This window comes from Microcaecilia unicolor, chromosome 6 (genome assembly GCF_901765095.1).
Source record: "Microcaecilia unicolor chromosome 6, aMicUni1.1, whole genome shotgun sequence".
NCBI lineage: Eukaryota > Metazoa > Chordata > Amphibia > Gymnophiona > Siphonopidae > Microcaecilia > Microcaecilia unicolor.
The window spans coordinates 191421269-191439699 of record NC_044036.1 but is presented as its reverse complement, the minus strand read 5'-3'; the positions used below and the strand labels follow the sequence as shown (position 1 = coordinate 191439699).

Here is an 18431-nt window from a genome sequence, read left to right as displayed (position 1 = left end):
CCTAAAGACCCAATCTATCCTTGTGATAATTTAGCTTGCTTCCTTTATTGCCAGGAGAAAGAAGTTCTGCAGGCAGCTAGGCGAGGGGAGTCCACCAAGTGGGATAGTGCTAATGGGACACTGCATTGGTGGCAGGAGTGAAGGGCTATTACAAGGAGACTGAGGGAGGAACATATTCAATATAAATGGCCGTTTCCAAACAGCATGATGATTATGCTAAAAGGACAGTGGTATAAACGCAGCTCTGTAGAAGACACCACGCAGTTGATCCGGGAGACTGGCATGCTTGCTCAACAGGAATAGTTGCCTGAATCAGCTACAGCGTGGAAAAAGAAGAATAAACAACATTCTCCATGTGACAGAGAATCAAAGAAGGTGGAAAGCACCTAAGAAGACTATATCATGGGTAGTGAAGGCAAGGAAAGACTCATTGAACCTACTTATTTTATCTTCTAGGATAGGAAGACCCTTTATCTCCAGAGATGGATCTATCATAATTGAGCTATAAACTGTTTGTGAGGGGTTCAAATTATAGGAGTTTTAGAAATATTATTTTGGACGTAGAATGGGCTTTGTGGCAAGCATGTTGTGGCCAGGTATCATCAGTTGGACAATAACAGAATGAGAGCATGTTGCAAGTATTGTATAGAGAATTGTAAAAGTGCCCTGAGAATGGCAAGGACAAATCAAACTTATGAGTTTATCCTGTTGGGCAGACTGGATGGACCGTAGGTCTTTATCTGCCATCACTTACTATGGAGATGTTTGAAGGGGGTACATGGGGAGTATTGTCAATTCTGGTGCTGAATGAGAACCAGGAAGGCTGGTGTACTTTGTGGAAGGGAGGTTGTAGGGAGGAGAGCGAATGGATGGATCATCATGTACAACACGTATTCTGGTGTACCTCAAGGTTCAGTACTTGGAGTACTGTGTTCAGTTTTGGAGGCCGTATCTTGTTAAAGATGTAAGAAGACTGGAAGCGGTGCAAAGAAAAGCTACAAAAATGGTATGGGATTTGCGTTGCAAACTGTACGCGGTGAGACTTGCAGACCTTAACAAGTATACCTTGGAAGAAAGGAGAAACAGGGGTGACATGATACAGATGTTCAAATATTTGAAAGGTATTAATCCACAAACGAACCTTTTCTGGAGACAGGAAGGTGGTGGAACTAGAGGACATGAATTGAGGTTGAAGGGGGGCAGACTCAGGAGTAATGTCAGAAAGTATTTTTTCACGGAGAGGGTGGTAGATGGGAAAATTAGGTTCTTACCTTGGTAATTTTCTTTCCTTTAGTCACAGCAGATTAATCCATTAACTGATGGGTTGTATCCGCCTACCAGCAGGTGGAGATAGAGAACACTGAAAAACCATAGTGCCTCTTGGACGGCTAGCCCCAACTGCCTTCAGTATTTGAGATTTCCAAAGCAGAGTGAACCATAAAGGTATAACAACATAAACTTTCCTCACAGCGAACAATCGCCCCAGCACAGGAGCAAAGGAGGGACGATCTCAACCTCCTGTAGTAGAACATCATGTAGAAATTCTGATAACTGTTTTCCAACTTCTCCCAATGAGATTTATATCTGCATGAAAGATCTGAACAAAAACAAAGTCAGACAGGGAGGGATCATAGATTCATCTGCTACTAAAGGAAAGAAAATTACCAAGGCAAGAACCTAATTTTCCCTTCCTTGTCATCAGCAGCAGATGAATCCATTAACTGATGGGATGTATAAAGGCAATCCCTACTTAGGGTGGGAACAGGCCACACCAAGAGCCAATACTTGAGCTCCAAAAATAGCATCCTGCTTCGCTGCAACATCCAGCCTGTAATGCCAGGCAAAATAGAGCTGAGAAGCCCAAGTAGCTGAACTACAGATCTCTTGAAGAGAGAGTGCACCCGTTTCAGCCCACGAGGAGAAAATGGCTCTCGTGGAATGCGCCTTAAACCCTTCAGGTGGAGACCAACCTGAAAGCAGATACGCAGAAAAAAATGACTTCCTTGAGACAACAGGCTATAGTGGCCTTAGACGCCGGACCTCCACGCTGAGGACCTGACAACAAGACAAAAAGGCAATCAGAAGTCCTGAAGTCATTTGACATCTGTAGATACTGCAACAGTGCCCTGCGGACATCCAAAAGATGTAACTGCCCAAAGGAGTCCGGGAACTGTTCCCTAGAAAAGGAAGGAAGAAAAATGGGCCGGTTCAGGTGAAACGCTGAAACCACTTTAGGCAGGAAGGAAGGCACTGTACGTACCGTCACTCCGGACTCCGAGAATTGCAGAAAAGGGTCCCGAAAGGACAGCGCCTGCAGCTCAGACACGCGTCTAGCCGATGTAATGGCCACCGAAAAGACTGTCTTGAGAGTCACATCCTTCCTCGAAGCTCGCTTAAGCGGCTCGAAGGGAGAACACTGGAGAGCCTTCAACACCAACCCCAAGTTCCAGGCCGGACAGGGCAAGTGGACGGGAGCACAGAGCCTAAGCATCCCTCTGAGAAATCGGGCAATGTCCGGATGAGCAGCAAGGGAAAAGCCAGCGACTTTCCCTCGATAGCATGATAATGCAGCCACTTGCACCCGCAGGGAATTATAAGCCAGGCCTTTTTGTAAGCCCTCCTGCAAAAGTCCAGCACTGTCGAGACTGTAGCCCGCGTGGGTGTAATAGCCTTTGAAACACCCCACGCCTCAAACTTGCACCAGATCCGAGCATAAGCTGCGGAGGTGGACCGCTTACAGGCCTGCAAGAGAGTGGAGTTGACCTTGTTAGAGTAGCCCTTGTCTCTCAATTGCACCCTCTCAATAGCCAGGCCGTAAGACCAAATTGGCAGGGTTCCTCCATAGACACCGGACCCTGAACCAATAGGTTCAGCACCAGGGGCAAATGCACCGGAGCATCCACCAGCATCCGACAGAGATCCGCATACCACGGACGCCTTGGCCAATCTGGAGTGATGAGAATCACCAGACCTCGGTGCTGACGAATCCGCAGGACTCGCCCTATCAAGGGCCAAGGAGGGACCACATACAGGAGGCCCAAGGGCCAGTGTTGAGCCAGAGCATCCAACCCCGCCGAGTGAGGATCTCTCCTTCTGCTGAAAAAGCGAGGTACTTTGGCGTTAGCACTTGGCACCATTAGATCCATTCCGGGGGTCCCCCATTTGGCACAAATCTGATGAACAACTTCTTCTGCTAGCTCCCATTCCGCTGGGTCGATTTGATGCCTGCTGAGAAAATCGGCTTGCACGTTGCTCTGACCTGTTATGTGAGCTGCCGACAGAAACTGCAGGTGTAGCTCGGCCCGGTGGCAAATCTGAGCGGCCTCCGCAGCCAGGGCCCTGCACTGAGTGCCTACCTGACGATTTATGTATGCCACCGCTGTCGTGTTGTCTGACAGAACCCGGACAGCAAGCCCCTTCAGAGTCTTTTGAAAGCAATTGATGGACCACCCCGCTTCCACGGGTGTCCACAGACCCTGAGCACAGCTTCCCTGGCAATGCGCTCCCCAGCCCAAAAGGCTGGCATCTGTTATCACCAGACACCAAGAAGGAAGCGAAAGAGGCATTCCTTGGTGCAGCATCCTGTCGGAGAGCCACCACTCCAGACTGAGCCGGGCCGCAGGGAGCAACGTTAGTCTGAGTTGATATTTTTGGGACATCAGAGACCATTGTTGAAGCAGGGCAAGCTGCAGAGGCCTCATATGCGCTCTCGCCCAAGGAACCACCTCCAAGGTGGCCGTCATCGACCCCAGCAGCTGGACAAAGTCCCAAGCTGCTGGGAACTTTTTCTTCCTTCCGCAGAAGCAGACGGACCTGATTCTGAAGCTTGCACCGCCTTTGGTTGGGGGAGAAAGACAAACCCCGAGGCCGTTGAACCGGACCCCAAAATACTCAAGAGACTGAGAGGGGGTCAGGTGACTCGGGTACATTGACCACCCAGCCTAGCGCCTGCAGAACTGAAACCACTCTGGCTGTGGCAAGACGACTCTCGGTTGCCGAATCCGCTCTGATGAGCCAGTCGTCGAGATAAGGGTGAACTCTGATACCCTCTTGCTTGAGACAGGCAGCTACAACCACCATTACCTTGGAAAAGGTACGGGGAGCTGTGGCTAGGCTGAAAGGCAAGGCCTGAAACTGGAAATGCTTTCCCAACACCGCAAAGCGGAGGAACCGCTGGTGTGGAGGCCAGATAGGAATGTGCAAATAAGCTTCTTTTAGGTCCAGAGACGTGAGAAACTCTCCTGGCTGTACCGCCGCAATGACGGAGCACAGGGTTTCCATGCGGAAATGTTGTACTCTGAAAGCCTTGTTGACTCTTCGTAAGTCGAGGATAGGCCTGAAAGACCCCCCTTTTCGAAGCACGACAAAATTAATGGAATAGCGGCCACAGCCGCGTTCGGCAGGAGGCACCGGGATCACCGCTCCGACGTGCAGCAAGACTTGTAAGGTCTACTCTACCGCCGCCCGTTTTACGGCAGTGCCGCATCGGGACTCCACAAACACGTCTCTCACCGAGGCACCAAATTCCAGTCGGTAACCTTCTCTGATCAGGTCCAGGACCCACTGATCCAAAGTAATCTTGGTCCACTCCTCTCGAAAGAGGGAAAGACGTCCTCCTATTGCAGGCAAGGAGTTGCAGGCAAGGAGTTGACCGGCGTCCAATCATTGTGGAGGACGCCCCTGAACTCCTGGCCTTGACCCGGCCCCTGCGGAACGTTTGTCCGAGCGAAAAGAGTTCCTCTGCTGAAAACGAGCATGTTGAGATAATCCAGCAGAGCGCCACAGGTGATACCTGTGAGCTTCACGGAAGCGAGGTCTGGAAAAGGAGGGAAACACAGAACCCTTGGAAGAAGGCCTCGGCCTATCCTCAGGTAACCGCTGGGGTTTAGATTCCCCCAGGTCTTTCACAATCTTCTCCAATTCCTCTCCAAATAACTGGAGGCCCCGAAAGGGTAGCCTCACCAGCCTTTGCTTAGAAGCCACATCAGCCGCCCAATGCTGCAGCCAGAGAAGGCGGCAGGTGGACACCACCACAGACATCTGTTTAGCCGAAGCTCTGACCAGATCATAAAGGGTGTCGGCCAAAAATGACAGGGCCAACTCCATCCGCGGGGCAACCTCAGAAAGGGGGCCCGCACCATCGGCGGGCTGTTCCACCGCCTGTTGTAGCCAGGAAAGACATGCCCGGGCTGCACAGGAACTGCAAATAGACACCCTTAAGGCCAGGCCCGCAATTTCAAAGAACCACTTCAGCGCAGACTCCAGCCACCGGTCCTGCATGTCTTTCAAAGCAACCCCTCCCTCTACTGGGAGAGTGGTCTTTTTTGTTACCGCCGTGACCAACGCATCCACTTTAGGCATCCCCAAAGGGGCCAAGTGCTCCTCACGCAGAGGGTAAAGCTGACCCATAGCCCTGGCCACTTTCAAAGGCCCATCGGGGTCAGCCCATTGAGCAGAAATAAGCTCTTGGATGGAGTCATGCACCGGAAAGGCCTGAGTAGGCTTCTTAGTACTCGCCATCAAGATTAACAGAGGAGGCCTCGCCTTCAGCAGGATCATCAATCGAGAGGGCCTGCAAGGCGTCAGTAATGAGAGCTGGCAGCTCGTCACGGTGGAAAATCCGGACCACATTGTGATCATCTAAATCCAGTGGCAAACAGGCACCCTCCTCTGGATCATCTGTCCCTGAGGGCCTGCCAGATCCCTCAGACTCTCCACAGCCCGACCACGGGGAGGAAAAAGGATGTGCGCCACTTTCAGACGGGGAATTTACCCATCTATGTTTAGCATGTTTCTAACGCTCGGGGGAGGAAATAAACTCTGAAGTCATCCCCGGGGCATCAACACCCGGAGGAAGGCCAGGATGCAGCACAGTGTCCGACACCTGCGGCAGAGCTCTTTTCAGCATGAAAGCCTTATGTATTAAAAGCACAAACTCAGGGGAGAAGAACTCACCCTGACCCTCCGCCTCCGAATTAGGAAAAACGGATGTAGGAGTTCCTCTGGCAGCCTCTAAATGAGGCGTCCCCCTGCACTCAGACTCCTCCGCAACTGCGAGGGTCAAGACATGCGGCACTTCCAAAATGGCGCCCGCTGCCAGCTCCATCGAGCGGGAAGAATCATCACTCGCCATGCTCATACTAGCATGAGCGTCTAAGGAGCACGTTTTACACAGCCCAGCTGCTGATCTGCGTTTACCACAACAGGAACAGTGCTTAACTCCCTGAGCAGCCATCGCCTGACAGGACGGGAATATATCAATAAACTGGCGGCTTTGCGCCAAAACTTACCCCGATCGGAACGGCGTCCGCAGGACCTCCCCAGAGGAGCTGGGCACCACTCTCACCTCAGAGAACTGAGTCAACGAGCTCCGGTCAAGCTACACAGAACCAGAATCACTGGAAAAAGCCTCAGAACAGCCACGCAGTAAAAGCGCGCTTTTTTTTTTTTTTAACGCTGTGAGGAAAGTTGGAGGCAGGCAGCAACAGAGGGACTCCGGGAGGCAGGGGGAATGGGTAAGGCACGGAAAGGGCGAACCTATATGCCTTTAAAGTGGGCACCACCAGCCACAACACCCCTACTCAACTGGCAATGCACAGGAGCCACCCCAGGCAGTCTGAAATCCAGGAGCTGATCAAGCTACGTCCACAACTGCTGGGAGACAGAGAACACTGAAAAACCATAGTGCCTCTTGGACGACTAGCCCCAACTGCCTTCAGTATTTCTCTATCTCCACCTGCTGGTAGGGCGATACAACCCATCAGTTAATGGATTCATCTGCTGCTGATGACAAGGAAATGTGGAATGCCCTCCAGCGGGAGGTGGTGGAGATGAAAACAGTAATGGAATTCAAACATGCGTGGGGATAAACACAAAGGAATCCTGTTTAGAAGGAACGGATCTATGGAATCTTAGTGGAGATTGGGTGGCGACGCTGGTATTTGGAAAATAAAACCAGCGCAGAGCAGACTTCTACGGTCCGTGCCCTGATCATGACTGGATATGGAGGGTCTGGAGTGTAAATTTTAAGGGGCTTTGATGTTAGCTTCAGAACGTTTAGTACAGGGACAGTGCTGGGCAAACTTTTACAGTCTGTGCCCAGAGAAAGGCAGGGACAAATCAAACTCGGGTATACATATAAAGTATTGCATACATGTAAAATGAGTTTATCTTGTTGGGCAGACTGGATGGACCGTTAAGGTCTTTATCTGCCGTCATTTACTAGCTGAAGATAATAATGCAAGCATATAGCCTTGTTAGACTAAATAGTAACAAATTCACATGAAAATATATGTTGTCAAGTCCACTCTGTCAGCAGTGTGCCAGAAACAATGAGTATACAAAAGGCTTCCCGATCACGTAACTTCGGTTATCCAATGAATCATCCCAGTCACAAGCCAAACCCTGATGTTGTCGGCGTTCCAAGCTGGTATTTTGCATTGTAATCTCTCACTGGAATCATGCTGTTCAAATCCACTAGTGTGCACAAATAACGTGAAATTCAGTCCATTATTTCTAATAATCTTTTACGAGCGGTTTAATATAAACATTGCTTAGCGTTTGCTATTGTTTTGGGTGTACTTATGACTCCGCCTACTAGCCTGGACGTCTCCGGTTCTCAATCTGACCTCCTTGGTTGGTACCCATAGGTGAGGCCTATAAACCCTAGACACCAACTAGTGGCCTTAGGCGAGGCTCGTAGACCCTTTTCATGATAGCCGACAGTGAAAATTGTAGACCTTAAAACTGAAGCTGAGGGCCTACACTTCTGCAGCACTTACCTTGTCTGTAGTATAGGTTGTTCACAGTGGAACCGTACACTCTCCAGGCCAGGTGAATTGCTAGTATGCTGAGCAACAACCAGCCCAATAAAATTTTAAAAATCGCCACTCTGGTGTCATTGCTGCCCCAGTCCTGCAGGAACTCTTTGCTTAGAGACAGCAAATAATCCAGGAAGCGAGATACAAACTCTATATCCCAGGGCTCGTCCATATCCTGACTAAGCTTAACCACTCGCCAGAATTCATACGTCAACCCGCCTCTTCAGGTCTCATTCCATCAGGCCGGGCGCGGAGCTATTTCAAGCCGCACATATTAGAAATTCACCTCATCGAACAGCAAAAGGTTCTGCTGCCCCGCACATTCCGCATAGCCAGACATTTGCACTTATACGAAAAGAACAAATAGAAACTTGCAACACAAAATCGTATCCATTTATTTTACTACTCCTTTTTAAGTATCGAGATGTCCTTCCTTCGTCATCCCCTACAATACAAAGGTTGGAACCAATTGGCGAATCTACCGCCCCGAGTGTGAAGCCCGCGGGACGAAAGCCGTTACCATAGAAATAAAAACCGGCGTACAGTCACGTTCCAAGTTCCCACGGAGGTTGCAGAAAGAACAGGAGACGGCATGACTGAGCCAGCCTATATGTGAGCTGAAGCCAGTAGGCGCGGGCGGAGACTGCAGTCACATTGGAGTTACCCAAAAACAATAGCAAACACTTATTAGAGCTAAGGGACTGCCTTTGCGTGCGTGGTCCGTCTGTAAAACGTCTAAAAATGTTCAAGTTGGATAAGCAGTGCCTTAAAAGTTGGAGGATAAAATATTTTATTTATTTTGACAGCTTTTTACTACTAAAGCGCTAGACGTACTATGCAGCCCTGTACACTTGAACATGAAGAGACAGTCCCTGATCGACAGAGTTTACAATCTAATTAGGACAGACATACAGGACAAACAAGAGATAAGGGAATATTCAAGTGAGGATGATAAAATAAGGGTTCTGAACAAGTGAATAAGGGTTAGGAGCAGGGGCGTAGCCAGACTTCGGCGGGAGGGGGGGGTCCAGAGCCCGAGGTGAGGGAGCACATTTTAGCACCACCCCCCCACACCAACTTTTACCCACCCCTCCCGCCGCCGCCTACCTTTGCTGGCGAGGGACCCCAACCCCCGCCAGCCGAGCTGAGGTCCTCTTCTTCCCAATCCCGCACAAGGCTTCATTCTAGTCTGACGTCCTACAGAACAAAGCCTTGTTCTGTTTCTGTGAGTCTGACATCCTGCAGTACAATGTGAATTTGAAATGTATGAAGTCAGCATGGGCAGGGATTTCAGCCAAAGGCGTTCAGCAGAGCATTTTACTATATTTGAAAGCTTCCCATACCTAGAAATATATCATTAAATAAAATTGAAAAATCACTATAATAGCATAGAAATGTATTCTAAACCATGGAGGTTAGATTTAGAACAGGAGAAGGTATGAGCCTATCTAGCCTATTAAATGTGCTGAAGCCAATAGGCAGAGCTTGCTGACAGTAGGCAGAGTTTGCCACCATTTTCGCTCACCCAAAACAATGGCAAACACTACTTAAAACAATAGCAAAAGATTATTAGAAATACGACTGCCTCTGGTGGTCCATCTGTAAAACGTTGTTCCAGTTGGATAGGCAGTGCCTTAAAAGGTGGAGGGCAAAATTATTTGACAGCTTTTTAATTTATTTGAATGAATCCCACATTTAGATATAAATATCATGAAACAAAACTTGAATATCACTAAAACAGCTTAAAAATTTATTGTAGCTGGTACAGAGGCAGCACTTATAAATTCTGTATTTTGTGCTCATTTTTCTACACTGTTCTATACAATACAGATGGCCAAATTTCAGTAAGGAATGGGATATCCTGTTTCCTAATGGGTTCATCTTAACTGTTGTAATCTGCTTTGTGAAACCTGGTGTTATAAAGATGGAATATATTGAAATTAAATTAAGTAAAATGAAACTCTCCTTTCTTTGGGGCACATGGAATCACATCTGTTTTAGATACACAAATGGATTATTCTGTTTTGAACATGTTTCAGGGACAAGTGGTTTTATAAGTCAAAATAAATATTTTGTTTAATGTAGATCTTTTTTGTTTAAACATAACTAAATGGGCTATAAGCCCCTAATGCAGTGTTATAAACTGCCCCCAGATAACCTGAGAACCTATACAAAAATAGGACTCATAAAATCAGATTGATGAACCAAAGCTTAATTAAGCAATTTATTGTTTAAAAATAAATCATCCTTGCAAGTATGAGTGTGTGTTCAGTCAGCTCTAACTTGGAGCTTGCCTCTAAGCACACACACATTTCTATAAGATTCAGTAGCGTTCCTAGGGTGGCTGACACCCGGGGCGGATCGCCGATGCGCCCCCCCCCCCCCCACGGGTGCAGCGCGACACCTCCCCCAGGCGAAAGGACACCCCCCCGGTGCAGCACGACCCCCCCACCCCCGGCGAAAGGACACCTTCCCCCCAGCAAAAGAAAGGACACCCCCCCCCCGAGTGCATTTGTACCTGCTGGGGGGGGTGCCGCGTGCCTGTCGGCTGCGCTCGTTCCCTGCTCCCTCTGCCCCGGAACAGGAAGTAACCTGTTCCAGGGCAGAGGGAGCAGGGAACGAGCGTTGCCGACAGACGCGTGGCACCCCCTCAGCAGCGTGCACCCGGGGCGGACTGCACCCACCGCCCCCCCCCCCCTTGGTACGCCACTGATAAGATTCCACTGATTTTATAGTTACATTTAAGTGTCTGCCCCTAAGGTTTTCTCAATGGCCTATGGTCCCCTGCCTGTCTGCTAGGGTTCTGTGTAACAGCAGCTGGGACTTTGTTTCTTTGTTCATAGTTATCTTGCAGATGTCCAGTTCCCCATCTTCTGACCTTGCTTCATGCAATAGTTTATTTCAGCTCTGGGGCCTGACTAAAGTTTCCCCTTCCTCCCTCTTCTCCTGTTCCTGCTTCTTACAGATTCAAACAGCTAAGATATAGTAAAATGCTTGGGCCTTTATTTATTTATTTATTGCATTTGTATCCCACATTATCCCACCTATTTGCAGGCTCAATGTGGCTTACATAGTTTTGAAAACATTGTCATTACAGGATAGCAGATACGTTTCGTATTGTGTAGAGATTAAGGCCCAGATGCACAAAACTTTAACGACCCTTTAACGACCCTTTATCGAAGAAATTGCCAACCGTTGCATGTACTAAAGCCCATTTTTCGAGGACCGTAGCAGCTAACGAAAATGGAATGCAGATGAGCAATTAGTGTAGAAACCCTTTTGAAATGACATGCACTAACGTTTTCCGATTGGTTTAACGAAGGAAAACACCGAGAAATCTAACGAGAGGTCTGTACCTCTCATTAGGGCTCTCCGGCTAAAAACTCTAATGTAGAACTAAAAAAAAAAAGAAAAAGGGGGGTGAAAACACGCGCCAGGGGCGTCCTTTATTGACGCCCCAGGTCGCCGCTGCTCCCCGCTCCCTCTGCAAGCAATCCAGAAGTTAAAAAATAAAGGACCAGGAGGGGGCAAAGGCGCTCGTCAGGACCGTCCTGTTTGAACGGCCTTGCCCCCACCCCCACCCCGTCCAAGGTCGCCGCTGCTCCCCGCATTATAAATTTAAAAAGCAAAACGAAGAAATCCTTACTTTAGAAGCCCCGGCCGGCCCCCCTCCATTCCTCTCTACTCTTCTGTCAACCCCACAGCTCCGCTTCCTGACACCCTCTGCCCTGTGCCCCGCCTCCTCCGCGGGTCGTCGCTGCCATTCCCCCCCTCCATCGGGCCCCCCTCCCTCTTACCGGGCCCGTGCAGTGCCTCTCACCTCTAAGTGAAGGCGCTGCACGGGCAAGAAGATCAGCTGACGCCTCTGTCTTCGCCCATTCTTCCTTCGCGTCTCTCTCCTTTTGGGCCCGCCCCCGTCTGACGTAAGTAACCAACGTAGGTTACTTACGTCAGACAAGGGCGGGCCCAAGAGGAAAGGATGTCCTCCTTTGCTCCTGGGCCCGCCCTTGTCTAATGTAAGTGTTACTTACGTCAGACGGGGGCAGGCCCAGTTAGGGGGGGATGGGCATGTGTCCGCCTGCCTTAAATGCACTGCGGTACCCACTAAAGGTGCTCCAGGGACCTGCATACACGCAGGCCTCTAGGACTTGTTGCTGCTATATAACCTTGGCATACCAGTCCACACTTGAAGACTAATCGCTTTGAAAAAGTCCTTTATTTGAATAAACACGTTTACTCACAGTTAACTGCAGATCAGAGGTTGTGCCCCACTGGCAAAGAGTCTTCCTGGTACTGAGATTAGCAGTAGGTCAGAGCTGGCAGAATGGTGTACAATGCCCTCTTTCAGCAACATTCAAGGTAAGAACTATGTTCTCTAACGTGGGTAACACATAAAAGGGATCTAAAACTGACTTACAAAAATGGCCACTACCTCATGGACTACCGGAAACAAAACAGGGCACACTCTGACCCAGTTAGCAGGGGGAAAAGCACCATGGGAGTAGAGCCCACTACCCTACACCCACCACAATGCACTGCTGATGTGACTCTGCAGTGCACCAAACAGAAAAGGTGTCACACTCACCCGAGAGACACACCACAACCATGGAAAGGCTGTCAGAGGATAGAACACATTCTGCTGTCATGGAGGTGGGTACGGCATTTGAGGCTGACATACAGGCTGGGAAAAAAGGGTTTTGATTTGTATTTTTTTAGTGTGAGAGGAGGTTGATGACCACTGGGGGAGTAAGAGGAGGTCATCCCCCATTCCCTCCGGTGGTCATCTGGTCAGTTGGGGCACCTTTTTGATGCTTGGTCGTGAAAATAAAAGGACCAAGTAAACCTGGCGAAATACCGCTTAACACCGCTTTTTTTTCCATTATCGGCGAAAGCCGGCCATCTGGGAGCCACGCCCATGCCTGCCCATGTCCCGCCTTCGCTAGGCTGCCGACACGCTCCCTTGAACTTTCGCCGCCAAGGCGACGGGAAAGGGGCGATGTTGTCAAAAACGCTGCTTTCGATTATACCGATTTCGCCGCTTGTGAGAGATTGCCGGCCATCTCCCGATTTATGTCAGGAAATGGCCAGCGATCACTTTCGAAAATTAGCTGGATAGTTATTTAAATGTCTCTATCATATCTCCCTTCTCCTGCCTTTCTTCCAAAGTATATATATTAAGATCTTTAAGTCTGTCCCCATATGCTTTATGATGAAGACCACTGACTATTTTATTAGCCACCTTCTGAACTGACGTCATCCTGTTTTTTTTTTAATCTGCAGTCTCCAGAATTGTACACAATATTCTAAACTAGTAAAAAAGGCCCGTTTCTGACACAAATGAAACGGGCGCTAGCAAGGTTTTCCTCGGAGTGTGTATGTTTGGGAGAGTGTATGTGAGAGTGACTGTCCAGCTTATAATCGAACGAGAATAACGCCCAAGTTCCGACCTAAATCGGGAGATGGGCGTTCTTCTCACAAAAACAAATAAAGCGGTATAATCGAAAGCCGAACTTTGGACGCTTTCAACTGCACTCCGTCGCGGATGCGGACAAAGTTGACGGGGGCGTATCGAAGGCGTGTCGAAGGCGGAACTGGGGCGTGGTTATCGGGCGAACAGAGATGGGCGCCCTTCGCCGATAATGGAACAGTTTTGAGCTAGAATTTAGGACACTTTTCCTGGACCCTGTTTTTTGACGAATAAGGCCCCCAAAAGTGCCCTAAATGACCAGATGACCCCCAGAGGGAGTCGGGGATGACCTCCCCTGACTCCCCCAGTGGTCACTAACCCCCTCCCACCACAACAAATGATGTTTCACAACTTTTTACTTTCACCCTCAAATGTCATACCCTCCTCCCAAGCAGCAGTATGCAGGTCCCTGGAGCAGTTGTTAGGGGGTGCAGTGGACGTCAGGCAGGTGGACCCAGGCCCATCCCCCCCCCTACCTGTTACAATTGTGCTGCTTAATGCTACTAGTCGTCCAACCCCCCCAAACCCACTGTACCCACATGTAGGTGCCCCCCTTCACCTCTTAGGGCTATAGTAATGATGTAGACTTGTGGGCAGTGGGTTTTGAGGGGGATTTGGGGGGCTCAACACCCAAGGGAAGGGTGCTATGCACCTGGGAGCTCTTTTACCTTTTATTTGGTTTTTGTAAAAGTGCCCCCTAGGGTGCCCGGTTGGTGTCCTGGCATGTGAGGGGGACCAGTGCACTATGAATCCTGGCCCCTCCCACGAACAAATGCCTTGGATTTATTCGTTTTTGAGCTGGGCGATTTCATATTCCATTATCGCTGAAAAGCAAAAACGCCCAGCTCACACCTTGACGAATAAAACATGGGCGTCTTTTTCTTTTAAAAAATACGATCCGCCCCGCCCCTTCACGGACCCGTTCTCGGAGATAAACGCCCATGGAGATAGGCGTTTCTGTTCCATTATGCCCCTCTGTGTGAGAGACAGAGTGAAAGTGTGAGTGTGTGTGTGTGTGTGTGTGTGAGAGAGAGAGAGAGAGTGAGTCTGGGTGTGAGTGTGTTTGAGAGAGAGTATGTGTGTGAGAATGAGAGTGTGTGCAAGTGTGTATGTGAGACACAGTGTGAGAGAGAGTGTGTGTGTGTGTGTGTGTGTGCGAGAGAGAGAGTGTGTGTGAGACACAGATTCTCTGTGAGAGACTATCACACACAAGTACTCCACAGACCAAAACTTCCTCTCATCAGATATCAGCTGGGCAGCTTCCCCATGGTCAGACCATCACAAAGCAACCCTTTCCATACAATGGCGAAAAAAAAAAAATCAATTCAAACCACCTGACCCCATAACAGTCCAAACTGAATAAAGAAAAAACTCAATGCTTAATCCTCTCTTCAAGACACTCCGCTCTACTCCCAACCACCTTAACCACCCCTGACGTTACAATACCAATATCCGACAAATTGAAAATTCTAGGAGTAACACTAGACAACCATCTAACTCTTGATATTCACGCAACAGCCATGACGAAGAAGATGTTCAACATGATGTGGGTATTGAAAAGAGTAAAACCATTCCTCCCCCAAAAAACATTCAGCAATCTGGTATAATCCACAGTACTCACCCACGCTGACTACTACAACAGTATCTTCATTGGTTGCCAAGCCCAAATCCTAAAAAAACTTCAAACCCCCAAAACACAGCAGCCAGACTCATCTTCGGAAAATCACGGTTCAAAAGTGCAACACCTCTCCGTGAAAAACTCCACTGGCTCCACATCAAGGAATGAATAAACTTCAAAGCCCACACACTGATCCACAAGATCCTCCACGGAGAATCTCCAAGTTACATGACCACTCTAATCGACCTTCCAGCCAGGAACGGATCCAAATCTTCTCAAACATATCTCAACCTTCACCTGCCTAACTGCAAAGGTCTCAAATACAAAACTTACTATGCATCCAACTTCTCCGTCATAGGCAGCCAACTCTGGAACGCCATACCAAGATTCATCTGCACAACAAACGAACATCTATGCTTCCGAAAGCTGCTGAAAACACACCTTTTCAAACAAGCCTATCCAAACAACCCAACTTAATTTACGATCCAAATCCACACCACTAACACTATACATACCTCAATCTCCTCCCCTGTCCTGCTCTATACAGTTGTATTCTCATTGTGATACTTTTTATCCATACATTGTATTACCTCTATGATACTTTGTACTTACATTGTGTTATCTCTGTGACACTTTGTACTCATACATTGTAAGCCGCACTGAACCTGCTATTGAGCGGGAAAGAGCGGGGTATAAATGGTATAAATAAAATAAAAATAAAATCACCAGGTCATCATGGTTAATTTTATAAAATTATGCAAGACTCCATTTTAGCACCGCTGAAGGCTATGTTCAATGATTTAATAACATCGTGAAGGATGTCTGACTCCCTGCAGTTAGCCCATATCATAGTACTGGAAAACCAGGGGAGGATCCAGCTTGGCTTGCTTCTTACAGACAGATTTCTCTATTCAATTGTGAAGTAAAGCTGTTCACAAAAATTGTAGCTAATCCCCAAGATTATAGGTGAAGTTTGTTTCAATTAGATCAGCGGTCAAAAACATTAGGAGACTTCTGGCCTCCTTGGAGGTGGTTAAGCACTCTCGAGCACTTTCTCTGGTCATCAGTTTTGATGCAGAGAAGGCATTCGACAGGTTTTCTTAGGATTTCTAGTAGTAGTAGTATTTTTTGTATGGAGTCCTGGACATGTATGACATTTAGGGGCTTTTTCAGAATGCAATGAAAGCCTTGTATGAGGGACCTGGGGCAGTGGTATGGTTAATGGAGTTCTCATGGAATCTTTCCCCATTGGGGACAGTTGATTCTTGGAAAGTGGAAGGGATACACAGTCCCATTAAGAAGAAAACAATACTGAACTCCTTAAAGAGAGAGAGAGAGCAAAGAGGAATTTACTATAGCAGCTTTTTGCAGATGACCACCTGGTCCACCTCACAAATCCTCAGGCATCCCCAACCACTATTTGGGGACTTTTCAGGCTTTAAGCTTAACTACAGTAAATCAATAGCTTTGGCCACCAATCAAGCAGTTCCCAATATGAGGCCAGATACATCCCCCCTAAAATGAGCAGATAATTCCACAAGGCAGTTGCATAAAGCCAATTACACAAGACTTCTGGACAACACTAGAGCACAACTTGGCTGTTGAGGCTCTTTGCCCCTTTAGATGAATAGTAGGGTGAGCCTTTATCGCATGGTGATCTTTCCTTGATGGCTATATGAATGTCAGATGCTTCTGTTGCATCTTCTGAGGAAGGACTGGATGCAACTGAGGACAGTCTTACAAAATTCCTGTGAGAATTTTATTTCTGGGATTGGTAGCATGGAATGTTGCTACTATTTGGGTTTCTGCCAGGTGACCTGAATTGGCCACTGTTGGAAATGGGATACTAGGCTAAATGAACCGTTGGTCTGACCCAGTATGGCTATTCTCATGTTGATATGTTCTTATGATGGGAAGAAATCAAATCTAAATTGAAAATAGAGCAGTTACTAGGCCCATGAAGTCAGCTACGGCTTACCGGATTTGGTAGTCCATAACCATCATGTCTACTTCAACACCTATGTGACTAGCTTTGTGAGAGTGATTTTTTTTTACTCCCCTTGCATTTGAGCAGGCTCTCTTTGCTCCCTGGAATTTATCTATTGCACGTGACATCAGCTCAGTTATTCCTAGAGTGGAAGAATAGTGTATTGCTACAATCTTTGTCATTTATTGCGCTGCTTGATGACTTGCTACCTGTAGTGAATTGTTGCCAATTATGGGTAATGGGAAATTCTTGCCAGAATTTTTAGGAGATGGTATGGATGGGGTTTCTCTCAAATTGAGCACTTTTTAAAAGAAGATACCTCACTGATACCCTATGTATCTTTTAAGCAGCATCTTCAACACACATCAGGTGGAAATCAGTTTGTACACACTCAAATATTTCAATATATTAGATCCCTGGATTTGGAGGCTCTAAGAGTATGGGTTGGTAGCCATCTGGAAGAACTATGACGTTTTGAACAACAGGATAGAGGCTTGCTTTCATTTTACCTTGAGGCGCTTTGAGTGGCCTAGTGGTTAGGGTGGTGGACTTTGGTCCTGGGGAACTGAGGAACTGAGTTCAATTCCCACTTCAGGCACAGGCAGCTCCTTGTGACTCTGGGCAAGTCACTTAACCCTCCATTGCCCCATGTAAGCCGCATTGAGCCTGCCATGAGTGGGAAAGCACGGGGTACAAATGTAACAAAACAAAAAAAAACATTGCGCCCTCTAAAAATGTTGCCCATCTTCTGAGTCTCTAGGAGTTTGATGTTGGTCTGGGGATCCATGCACTTAATATTAAGGCCCTTCTCAAACAGATTCCAATGGCCATACATGCACAGATCTAAAGGAATGCCAATTCAGAATTATATAGAGAGCTTATTGCTCAAACACAGGCATTTCAAGCAGGATTCACTTAATCTCCAGTGTACCTTAAGAGTCAGCAAGTTGATAATACATATTATCAAGTCTTATGGGATTGTCCAGACAACCTTTCATTTTGGGATGATAGTTTTTTGATTTAGGGGTCTATTTTGGGTCAGAGTGTTATGATTCTGCTAGACAGGCAGGGAAATGTTTGGGACTCACTTCTCTTTTTTTTGTAATATATTTATAATTTTGAATTAGAAAACGCGAACATAATAAAACAAAAAAAAAAAACAACAACAAATGACAGTGGGTTAACATTTGAATATAACAGACAGCATATTTAAACAAGTAATTTATAATTTAAACAAGTAAAACAAGCAGTTATTAGCCCGTTAAACTTGCATATTTGTCTAGCAATGACCAAGTTTTACAAAAGGACAAAATATGACCAGTTTTCAAAGCAGCTATTTCTTCATATCACCTATATGAACAAAGCCAATTCCACCACTCATGATAGGAGACATGCTGATTATTCTTCCAGTGTAGAACTATCAGATGGAGTGCAATCGAGATCATTAAATTAAGCAATTTAGCATGTTTCAGTGGAATTAATAGGCCAGGAGTAGATGCTTTAAGAATTAGTACCTTAAAGGTTAACACATCTGAATTA

General features: G+C 47.4%; 1 protein-coding gene across 1 annotated transcript in view; it reads right to left on the bottom strand.

Annotated features, from left to right (window-relative positions):
- The window catches only part of TCTA (T cell leukemia translocation altered), a 36941-nt gene extending 28612 nt beyond the window's left edge, over window positions 1-8329 (bottom strand). The window contains exon 1 of the mRNA XM_030205995.1: window positions 7782-8329. Coding sequence (XP_030061855.1) covers window positions 7782-7992 — 211 coding nt within the window. The 5' untranslated portion in view covers window positions 7993-8329. The remainder of the gene's footprint in view (window positions 1-7781) is intronic.
- Window positions 8330-18431: the final 10102 nt, after the last annotated feature.